This window comes from Pseudophryne corroboree, chromosome 1 (genome assembly GCF_028390025.1).
Source record: "Pseudophryne corroboree isolate aPseCor3 chromosome 1, aPseCor3.hap2, whole genome shotgun sequence".
Taxonomy (NCBI): Eukaryota; Metazoa; Chordata; class Amphibia; order Anura; family Myobatrachidae; genus Pseudophryne; species Pseudophryne corroboree.
In genome coordinates, this window is record NC_086444.1 from 335,710,529 (window position 1) to 335,723,026 (window position 12,498).

The window sequence follows — 12,498 nt, forward strand, 5'->3', positions numbered from 1 at the left end:
AGCATCTTAAAATTGCGAACGATGTATTCGCAATATTGCGATTACACACCTCGTAGCAGTTTCTGAGTAGCTCCAGACTTACTCGGCATCTGCGATCATTTCACTGCTTGTCGTTCCTGGTTTGACGTCACAAACACACCCAGCGTTCGCCCAGACACTCCTCCGTTTCTCCGGCCACTCCTGTGTTTTTTCCGGAAATGGTAGCGTTTTTTCCCACACGCCCATAAAACGGCCTGTTTCCGCCCAGTAACACCCATTTCCTGTCAATCACATTACGATCGCCAGAACGATGAAAAAGCCGTGAGTAAAATTCCTAAGTGCATAGCAAATTTACTTGGCGCAGTCGCAGTGCGGACATTGCGCATGTGCATTAAGCGGAAAATCGCTGCGATGCGAAGATTTTTACCGAGCGAACAACTCGGAATGACCCCCTATATTTCTGGCTGTATTATTTCTTGGTATTCATTGAAAACCAACATACTTCTATTTTACCTTCTGGCTCAGAGGCAGTGAAGACAGAAAGTGCTGCTTTGTATCTCCCTGCGTGGAGATGTTTTGAAAATATTTCTAGCTCTTGCGGGAAATATTTTTTAAGGTTGTCCTGGCTACAAATTACATCAAATTACCCAATGTAGAAAATGTCTTTAGCATAATGATGGCAAGAGTTTGTAATGTTAAATAACACATGAAGACTTTACTTCAATAATGTGTAATTAAAACATGTACAAAGTACACCATTGTTTTCCAAACTCGGCCGTCAAAGCGCCCTGACAGGTCAGTTATTAGGATATGAATGCTTGAGAAAAGATAAGTAAATCTAAATTACTGATAAACTTCTTTAGTCATCTGTTCTCAAGCATGGATATATGTAAAACCAGGACATGGATATACTTAAAACAACCCGGTGCAGTCAGTTGTTTTCCTGTGTCACATAATAAAATGAAAAGAGTCCACCTTCATCATGAAGATCAAAGAACATTCATGCAAAATCCAAGAAACAATTATCAAAAAGCTCCAATCAGGGAAAAGCATATACAGCAAAAAATATCCTTTGAAGCACTGTCAAGTCCATCATAAAGAAATAGAAAGATTAAGGATGGCACAACTGTGAATATGTCTAAAGAAAGGCTGAACATCTATACAAGAAGCATTACATACCACAAACAGAGGAGCATAATAATATTGTGACGCAATGGGGCAAAATATAAACAGATCATGGAGGAGGTACTGGAACAGGTTATGCAAGTAGAAAGTCAGACTGTCGACATAGACATAAGGTCAACAAGAAAAATGTTGACATTCACAAATGTCAAAATGGTTAAAATGTCAACATGTTCATAATGTCTACATTTAACATGTCGGTAGTACATTTATGTGTTAGAGTTAGGCTAAAATATTCAAAAACCTGTATGTCGGCATTCTGGTGTTATGAAAAAGTCAACATTTTAACAATGTCGACATTTGAGAAATGCCAATATATTGCTTGTTGATCTTACAGTATATCCATGTCGGCATTCATAACATGTTGACATTCTGGTGTTTACATTTTGAATGTTGACTTTTCATACTACACCCAAGGAGGAAAACCTTCTGCAAGAAGGAACTATATACCAGCAGTGAACAAAAATATTTTTCTCTGACGTCCTAGTGGATGCTGGGAACTCCGTAAGGACCATGGGGAATAGCGGCTCCGCAGGAGACTGGGCACATCTAAAGAAAGCTTTAGGACTAGCTGGTGTGCACTGGCTCCTCCCCCTATGACCCTCCTCCAAGCCTCAGTTAGATTTCTGTGCCCGACGAGAAGGGTGCACACTAGGGGCTCTCCTGAGCTCTTTGTGAAAGTTTTAGTTTAGGTTTATTATTTTCAGTGAGACCTGCTGGCAACAGGCTCACTGCATCGTGGGACTAAGGGGAGAAGAAACGGACTCACCTGCGTGCAGAGTGGATCGGGTTTCTTAGGCTACTGGACATTAGCTCCAGAGGGACGATCACAGGTTCAGCCTGGATGGGTCCCGGAGCCGCGCCGCCGGCCCCCTTACAGAGCCAGAAGAGCGAAGAGGTCCGGTGAAATCGGCGGCAGAAGACGATCCTGTCTTCAGATAAGGTAGCGCACAGCACCGCAGCTGTGCGCCATTGCTCTCAGCACACTTCACACTCCGGTCACTGAGGGTGCAGGGCGCTGGGGGGGCAGCGCCCTGAGACGCAATAAATCTATTAAAACCTTATATGGCTAAAATAAATGCATCACATATAACTCCTGGGCTATATGGATGCATTTAACCCCTGCCAAAACATATAAAAAAACGGATGATAAGGACGCCGAGAAAGGGGCGGAGCCTATCTCCTCAGCACACTGGCGCCATTTTCCCTCACAGCTCAGTTGGAGGGAAGCTCCCTGGCTCTCCCCTGCAGTCACTACACTACAGAAAGGGGTTAAAAAAGAGAGGGGGGCACAAATTAGGCGCAGTATAAACAATACAGCAGCTATAAAGGGAAAAACACTTATATAAGGTTATCCCTGTATATATATAGCGCTCTGGTGTGTGCTGGCAAACTCTCCCTCTGTCTCCCCAAAGGGCTAGTGGGTCCTGTCCTCTATCAGAGCATTCCCTGTGTCTGTGCTGTGTGTCGGTACGTTTGTGTCGACATGTATGAGGAGAAAAATGATGTGGAGACGGAGTAGAGTGTCTGTAATAGTGTTGTCACCCCCTAGGGGGTCGACACCTGAGTGGATGTACTGTTGAAATTGCGTGACAGTGTCAGCTTTGTATAAAAGACAGTGGTTGACATGAGACAGCCGGCTACTCAGCTTGTGCATGTCCAGACGTCTCATACAGGGGCTCTAAAGCGCCCGTTACCTCAGATACAGACGCCGACACGGATACTGACTCCTGTGTCGACGGTGAAGAGACAACCGTGATTTCCAATAGGGCCACACATTGCATGATTGAGGCAATGGAAAATGTTTACACTTTTCTGATAATATGAATACCACCAAAAAAAAAAAAGGGGTATTATGTTTGGTGAGGAAAAACTTCCTGTAGTTTTCCTGAATCTGAAAAATAAAATGAGGTGTGTGATGATGCGTGGGTTTTCCTCCAATAACAATTGATAATTCTAAAAAGTTATTGGCAGTATACCTTTTCCCGCCAGAGGTTAGGGTGCGTTGGGAAACACCCCCTACAGGGGATAAGGCGCTCACACGATTGTAAGAACAAGGGCTCTACCCTCTCTTGAGATGGCCGCCCTTAAGGATCCTGCTGATAAAAAGCAGGAGGGTATCCTAAAATTTATTTACACACATACTGGTGTTATACTGCGACCAGCAATCGCCTCAGCCTTGATGTGCAGTGCTGGGTGGCGTGGTCAGATTCCCTGACTGGAAATATTGATATCCTAGATAAGGACAGTATATTATTGCCTATAGAGCAATTAAAAGATGCTTTTCTATATATGCATGATGCACAGCGGAATATTTGCCGACTGGCATCAAGTATAAGTGCGTTGTATTCTACCAGTAAAGTGGTCAGGGATTCCAAACGGCATTTGGAAGTATTGCCTTAAAAAAGGGGATGTACCCTAGGTCGCCTCTCAAAATAAGACGCCGTATTATCAGGCGCAGTCCTGGTTGGCAAGCGGACAAAAGGGTTCCTCTTTTCTGCTCGTGACAGAGGGAGAGGAAAATGGCTGCAGAGATCAGCCAGTTCCCAGGAACAGAAACCCTTTTCCGCCTCTGCCAAGCCCTCAGTATGACGCTAGGGCTTTACAAGTTCAGGCACGGTGGGGGCCCGTTCTCAGTGAATTTCAGTGCGCAGTGGGCTCACTCGCAAGTAGACCCCTGGATCCTTCAGGTAATATTTCAGGGGTACAAATTGGAATTCGAGACGTATTCCCCTCGCCGTTTCCAAAAGTCTGTTTTACCGACGTCTCCCGCTGACAGGGAGGCAGTTTTGGAAGCCATTCACAAGCTGTATTCCCAGCAGGTGATAATTAAGGTACCCCTCCTGCAACAGGGAACGGGGTATTATTCCACACTATTGTGGTACCGAAGCCAGATGGCTCGGTGAGACCGATTTTAAAATCTAAAATCTTTGAACACTTACATACAGAGGTTCAAATTCAAAATTGAGTCACTCAGAGCAGTGATTGCAAACCTGGAAGAAGGGGACTACATGATGTCTCGGGACATCAAGGAGGCTTACCTTCATGTCAAAAATTGCCCTTCTCACCAAGGGTATCTCAGGTTATGGTACAGAACTGTCACTATCAGTTCAGACGCTGCCGTAGGGATGGTCCACGGCACCCCGGGTCTTTACTGAAGTAATGACCGAAATGATGATATTCCTTCGAAGGAAGGGAATTTTAGTTATCCCTTACTTGGACGATTCCCTGATAAGGGTAAGATCCAGAGAACAGTTGGAGGTCGGTGTAGCACTATCTCAGGTAGTGTTGCGGCAGCACGAGTGGATTCTCAATATGCCAAAATCGCAGCTGGTTCCGACGACTTGTCTTCTGTTCCTAGGGATGATCCTGGACACAGTCCAGAAAGACGGTGTTTCTCCCGGAGGAGAAAGCCAGGGAGTTATCCGAGCTAGTCAGGAACCTCCGAAAACCGAACCAAGTCTCAGTGCATCAATGCACAAGGGTTCTGGGTAAAAATGGTGGCTTCCTACGAAGCAATCCCATTCGGCAGATTCCACACAAGAACTTTCCAGTGGAACCTACTGGACAAATGGTCCGGGTCGCATCTTCAGATGCATCAGCGGATAACCCTGTCACCAAGGACAAGGGTGTCCCTCCTGTGGTGGTTGCAGAGTGCTCATCTTCTAGAGGGCCGCAGATTCGGCATTCAGGACTGGGTCCTGGTGACCACGGATGCCAGCCTGCAAGGCTGGGGAGCAGTCACACAGGGAAGAAATATCCAGGGCTTATGGTCAAGCCTGGAGACATCACTTCACATAATATCCTGGAACTAAGGGCCATTAACAATGCCCTAAGTCAAGCAAAGCCTCTGCTTCAGGGTCAACCGGTATTGATCCAGTCGGACAACATCACGGCTGTCGCCCACGTAAACAGACAGGGCGGCACAAGAAGCAGGAGGGCAATGGCAGAAGCTGCAAGGATTCTCCGCTGGGCGGAAAATCATGTGATAGCACTGTTAGCAGTGTTCATTCCGGGAGTGGACAACTGGGAAGTAGACTTCCTCAGCAGACACGACCTCCACCCGGGGGAGTGGGGACTTCACCCAGAAGTCTTCCAACTGATTGTAAACCGTTGGGAAAAACCAAAGGTGGACATGATGGCGTCCCGTCTTAACAGGAAACTGGACAGATATTGCGCAAGGTCAAGGGACCCTCAGGCAATAGCGGTGGACGCTCTGGTGACACCGTGGGTGTACCAGTTAGTGTATGTGTTCCCTCCTCTGCCTCTCATACCAAAAGTACTGAGAATCATAAGAAGGAGAGGAGTAAGAACGATACTCGTGGTTCCGGATTGGCCAAGAAGGACTTGGTACCCGGAACTTCAAGAGATGCTCACGGAAGACCCGTGGCCTCTACCTTTAAGAAAGGACCTGCTCCAGCAGGGGCCTTGTCTGTTCCAAGACTTACCGCGGCTGCGTTTGACGGCATGGCGGTTGAACGCCGGATCCTGAAGGAAAAAGGCATTCCAGATGAAGTCATCCCTACCCTGGTCAAAGCCAGGAAGGATGTAACCGCAAAACATTATCACCGCATTTGGCGAAAATATGTTGCGTGGTGTGAGGCCAAGAAGGCCCCTACAGAGGAATTTCAACTAGGTCGTTTCCTCCATTTCCTGCAGACAGGACTGTCTATGGGCCTAAAATTAGGGTCCATTAAGGTTCAAATTTCGGCCCTGTCGATTTTCTTCCAGAAAGAACTGGCTTCAGTACCTGAAGTTCAGACATTTGTAAAAGGGGTACTGCATATACAACCTCCTTTTGTGCCTCCAGTGGCACCTTGGGATCTCAATGTTGTTTTGAGGTTCCTTAAGTCACATTGGTTTGAACCACTCACCACTGTGGACTTAAAATATCTCACATGGAAGGTGACGATGCTGTTAGCCCTGGCTTCAGCCAGGCGTGTGTCAGAATTGGCGGCTTTATCATATAAAAGCCCTTACTTAATTTTTCATTCTGACAGGGCAGAATTGAGGACTCGTCCTCAATTTCTCCCTAAGGTGGTTTCTGCTTTTCACATGAACCAACCTATTGTGGTGCCTGCGGCTACTAGGGACTTGGAGGACTCCAAGTTACTTGACGTTGTCAGGGCCCTGAAAATATATGTTTCCAGGACGGCTGGAGTCAGAAAGTCTGACTCGCTGTTTATCCTGTATGCACCCAACAAGCTGGGTGCTCCTGCTTCTAAGCAGACTATTGCTCGTTGGATTTGTAGTACAATTCAGCTTGCACATTCTGTGGCAGGCCTGCCACAGCCAAAATCTGTAAAAGCCCATTCCACAAGGAAAGTGGGCTCATCTTGGGCAGCTGCCCGAGGGGTCTCGGCTTTACAACTTTGCCGAGCAGCTACTTGGTCAGGGGCAAACACGTTTGCTAAATTCTACAAATTTGATACCCTGGCTGAGGAGGACCTGGAGTTCTCTCATTCGGTGCTGCAGAGTCATTCGCACTCTCCCGCCCGTTTGGGAGCTTTGGTATAATCCCCATGGTCCTTACGGAGTTCCCAGCATCCACTAGGACGTCAGAGAAAATAAGAATTTACTTACCGATAATTCTATTTCTCATAGTCCGTAGTGGATGCTGGGCGCCCATCCCAAGTGCGGATTGTCTGCAATACTTGTACATAGTTATTGTTAACTAAATCGGGTTATTGTTGTTGTGAGCCATCTTTTCAGAGGCTCCTTCGTTGTTATCATACTGTTAACTGGGTTCAGATCACAAGTTGTACGGTGTGATTGGTGTGGCTGGTATGAGTCTTACCCGGGATTCAATATCCTTCCTTATTATGTACGCTCGTCCGGGCACAGTATCCTAACTGAGGCTTGGAGGAGGGTCATAGGGGGAGGAGCCAGTGCACACCAGCTAGTCCTAAAGCTTTCTTTAGATGTGCCCAGTCTCCTGCAGAGCCGCTATTCCCCATGGTCCTTACGGAGTTCCCAGCATCCACTACGGACTATGAGAAATAGAATTATCGGTAAGTAAATTCTTATTTTACATCATATTGGAAAGGCATACTTACAAAAAAAAAAAAAAAAAAATCAATGTTCTGAAGTGGCCGCGCAAAGTCATGAGCTAAATCCCATCAGGACACCTTCAAACAATTATAAAATTGATCTTTACAACCTGATGAAAAATTATCACATGACTGAGTTCTGGTGTGCAGCTGAGAAAAGCTGGTAGAGACTTACCCAAATAGATTCACAGCTGTGATTGTAGTCATAGGTGCTTCTACCAGGGAGAAGTGAAAATAGAATTTATGCAGTCAAATATTGTTCATTTTATTTACAATTAATACAGAAAAATATGTAGAGTTGATGCTTTATTTGACAGTACAGGATATTTTGTGTTGATCACTGGTAAGAATTATAATATTAATCCATTTTTTACATTTTATGATGTGCGAAAGTAAAATATTCCAATGAAATCAATACTTTTTGTAGCCACAATTTATATTTTAACAAAAATGTTGTTTATACTGTATCATGACATTAAAGAAGTAATGCCAATAAGGAAATCCTGCCTTATATAAAATAAATAAACTAGGCCCTGCCCCGGCTTCTCATGGGAACAATTTTGAATTTACAGTGATAGGCTTTTTTAACCGAGGTCTTAAAGCTTTTCTTGTAGACATTAGTCATTTTTTCTCCCAACGTCAACACAAAAAGATTTCATTTTTATGTAACACGCAAAAGGGCCACGTAAAGTTGTTCATGAGAAAACCATTCTCCACTTAAGTCAACCCCAGCCACATTAAGTGCATGAACCTGTGTGCTCTATTTATTGTCCTGCCAATGCAGACTCTAACTGGGAATCGGACTCATTTGAAATTAAATGGCAAATCTGATGGAATCATTGGTATCTGATGTTCCCTCCCTCATCCTCTGCCAGTTTGGCCTTCACCTATTGACTTCCGTTCTCATTGACTTTAGCTTAATTGTATAGTAAAACATAGGAAAACATTTGGTAAATTAATCATTTTTTCATATAAATGAAATAGGAATGGAAAGAAAGGGATAAAAAGGAAAAACTGAAATTTTGAATCTGTAAACAGGGCTACAGCAATTTTTCTGGAGAAACCGGATAATACGTATCAATCTCTACATCAGTGGTTCTCAAACTGTGTGCCATGGCACCCTTGGATGCTTTGGGACACTTGCAGGGGTGGATTGGTGGTCCAGGACCAATTCAAATTATTTATGGTCAATGTAATAGGCTAAACTAGTGCTGGTGGCTGCCAATCATAAAATATGTGAACAAACAGAATCAAATCTTGTCCCTCACCACACAACTGAACTTAATGATGACATATAAACACAATTTATTTAATTTAATATTTCTGTTTAAATTTCTCAATAAGAAACTTTTGGCCTAGGGGTGTCGTGAAAAAAATTCTAAAACTCTAGGGCACCGTGATTCAAAAAAGTTTGAGAACCACTGCTCTACATAGTATAAAATAAAGTCCATTGTTGTGATACATAGTGCAATAATAGAGTTAAAATTATATTACTTTATTTAAATGATGCAGCTGCTAGAGAACGCAGAGCCTGTGCACTTTTGTGTATGGAGATCTGCTTTCCCCTTGTGCTTAAGCAGTGAAATGAGGAATGAGAGTTACCAGCACTGGCACATTGAATATTAGAGTGGTGTCTGCTGTCAGGGCTTGCGAACACCAATACACCCTGGTGTCTAGCACTGCATGGTGATACAGTGTATGGGCCTCTGATAAGAGTGCCACTGAAATAATAGAGCATAAGATCGTAAAGGTGTAAATACCTGCTATAAAGCTCCCAGGTTATTAGGGTTTGCGGTACACGGGGATCCTTTGTGTGCACAAAAGTACCCCCAGACCCCAGCGGACTATGCGTACGTTTCGTCGGGGCCTTTTCACGACAACTCCAGTTCACAATAGCCAAAGGTCTCGCAGAGGTGGCCAAGGGATCCACTCTGGTCCCTCTGCACAATCCCCGACCTCCTTCCCATAGGAAGGAGTGAGGCTCCAGGAACCAGTGGCATCTAAAGATGGTGTTGGTTCTTTGAAGCAAACTGAAAACTTTAAAAGTTTGCTAAATACTAGGTGGTCTTATCGCACCCCTATTAATTAAATGGGCATTTCCTAGCTTTTCCTCATGTGTTACTGGACCATTAGTGATAATGAATAGGCCCCATAGATATGAATAACTTATTAAATGGACTTATACATGCATATTATTATTCCAATAACTGCCATATCTTTCTGAAATTAAGGTTAAAAATGTCAGTGATTAACCTCTTTTTTTTTTCTTTTACTTTGTATCTAGGTCAATATTGGAATCCTTATTGCAGTGACTAGAATAATTTCCAGAATAAGCGCTGACAACTACAAAGTCCATAGAGATGCAAATGCATTCAAGTAAGTGGTAGATACTTATAGTAAGAATCCTGGTGTGGATTTTTTAAAAATACAATACAAATCCTAGACTTGCAAACTTAGACTAGCATTCTTTTGAAAAGCATTTCAAGTAGATTGTGTAAGCAACACCTATGTCCACGGTGCTTAAGAGGGCGTGTATCACAGAAACTACTGCTACTAGCGATTTCTAGACGCTTCAGGGAGTCAGGGAGATCACTTCTATTTCAAGGAGTCTCCTTGACATTCAGGGATAACATTCAACTATGGTCAAACTGCATCATGAAACAGAAAGTGCCACTTCTTGCTGTACTTCTCCAGATTTATTTTAGTTATTTAGCTAAATGAAGGGGATGGTGTGGCCTTTAAAATGATCCCTTTGTCTTTTACAGATGTGTCCACTTACATCTAGCCTCTTTGCATACCTCCCAACTTTAGCCTGGAGGTAATCGGGACTCCCGCACGCCGACCAAAAATGGGGCATGGCCTCGATCGCGATTAGCGTGGCCTCGCCAAATGGACCGGTTTTCCTGCCTTTTGGGGGCGTGCCCAGCGCTCCCTGAGCAGCTGGGCAGCCCCCGCTCCCCTCCTAGCAGTGTGCACAGCATGTATTCAGTGATCACCGGCTGCTTTGCTGAGCAGAGCAGCAGGTGATCGAAGGCTCTCCCAACTGCCCCCCATCCGCGGGACACTGCTGCCCGCGGGTGGGACAGCGGGACAGGGTCCGAATAGCGGGACTGTGGGAGGTATGCTTTGTGCATGTTACAAAGCCCTTCTAGTCATGCCATACTGTGACTGTACTAGAAATCACTGTAACATAGCATTTTGTGTGCAGTCGCACATAGAATATAGACATGCCGCATATCATTTTAATCAGCAGAGTCTGCTTGTGCGTCTTATTTGCATGGCTATGCAAATAAGATGTATTTTTGGCAAAAAATAGATGCCCGATGCTAATGGAGTTGCATGTAACCTGTCAGCTCACTCACACCAGGCATCTCCCGCTGCATGGCCATAGTTGAGACTAGATGTATGAGGACACATCTGTATTTGACATTTTAGCAACATGAGTTTGTCATAATGAGTTTACCATATCACTACCAGGGTACACAATCTATTCTACCTCAGACACCACCACCACTGCCATCAGTTTTATTTGTCTATTTCTTGTGTACAACCTGATTTTGACAGGAGCACCACGTTTCTGTATTGTTGGGAAGTCTTTTGCTTTTATATCTCTGATTGTTGTCTGTTATTTCTTATGTGCCTATGTCCCCTCCACACATCATTATAGAGCCATGTACTATACTCATACCATAGGATGCGTACGGTATGTGCAGGGGGGATACGGTCATTAGGTCAACCACACTTAGGTCGACCACTATTGGTCGACATGCAATAGGTCGACATGGTCACTAGGTCGACGTGTGCTTCTGATTGGCTGCCGGTCCGCGAGCTCTGATTGGCTAACAAACCGGCGCCACATAGCGCCACATAGCCGGAGCCACCGCCGGAGACCACATAGCCGCCACCTGAGCATTGAGGGGCAGGAGAGGCGCTGCGCTCTCCTCCCCTCACATAGCACAGAGGGAATGGAAACGGTGAGTGACCGGGGTGGGTGGGTGGGCGGGGGCTGGGGGGTTCTGGCACTGTGGGGCATGTATCTGGCACTGTGGGGCATGTAACTGGCACTGTGGGCAATGTAACTGGCACTGTGGGGCATTGTATCTGGCACTGTGGGCAATGTAACTGGCACTGTGGGGCATGCATCTGGCACTGTGGGGCATGTATGGCACTGTGGGGCATGTAACTGGCACTGTGGGGCATTGTATCTGGCACTGTGGGGTGCTGTATCTGGCACTGTGGATCTGACACTGTGGGGCATTGTATCTGGCGCTGTGGGGCATTGTATCTGGCGCTGTGGGGCAATATGTATCTAGCACTGTGGGGCGCTTTATCTGTCACTGTGTATCTGGCACTGTGGGACACTGTGTATCTGGCACTGTGGGGCAAAGGGGACTCTGCATGCGTACTGTGCAAAAATTGAATGAAGGTGTGCAAACTAACGCTCTCTGCACATGTTATATATGCCCCACCTGCAGTGCACATGGTTTTGCCCATTAGCTAACATATTTGCTGCTGTGATCTAATCTGAATTAGGCCCACTGCCAACTCTAATTCCTTCTTAGGGATAATTCACAGATGTAAAATGGAATGGAACAGAGAGTCCAAAAAGTCCCCACTTCTCCTCACCGTGTTTCGAAACCAGGAAGGTTTCTAAGGAGCATGTGTGCCAGAGCAGATATACAGTATATCCCTCAAAATTATCCTTTGGTAACACCTATTTTCAGATATGAATCACCTAACTAATCTTCTACATGGTCCCCTTATGTGTATCCACATCCTGTATCCAGGTTTTCATAATGTCCACTTAATACCAGCTGGAGTTTAATAGCCGGTAATTTTAATAAGCTTGATGTCCGGAGAAACCGGAAATACCGACTCCGGCGTGCGTTCCACTGGCCGGAAGTGACATTACCGCTGATCTGATATCAGAATTAAAACATTTATGCAATTACAGGTTGAGTATCCCATATCCAAAATGCTTGGGACTAGAAGTATTTTGGATATCGGATTTTTCCGTATTTTGGAATAATTGCATACCGTAATGAGATACCATGGGGATGAAACCCAAGTCTAAGCACAGAATGCATTTATGTATCATATGCACCTTATACACACAGCCAGAAGGTCATTTAATACAATATTTGTAATAACTTTGTGCATGATTAAACAAAGTTTGTGTACATTGGGGGTAATTCCAAGTTGATCGCAGTAGGAATTTTTTTTAGCAGTTGGGCAAAACCATGTGCACTGCAGGGGAGGCAGATATAACGTGCAGAGAGAGTTAGAT

At 44.9% G+C, this 12,498-nt stretch overlaps 1 protein-coding gene across 3 annotated transcripts in view; it reads left to right on the plus strand.

Annotated features, from left to right (window-relative positions):
• The window catches only part of ADGRD1 (adhesion G protein-coupled receptor D1), a 1,058,506-nt gene that overhangs the window by 925,084 nt on the left and 120,924 nt on the right, over positions 1-12,498 (plus strand). For all 3 annotated transcript variants that reach the window (XM_063964650.1, XM_063964651.1, XM_063964652.1), the window contains one exon: positions 9,496-9,587. In XM_063964650.1, the coding sequence (XP_063820720.1) occupies positions 9,496-9,587 (92 nt within the window). The remainder of the gene's footprint in view (positions 1-9,495; positions 9,588-12,498) is intronic.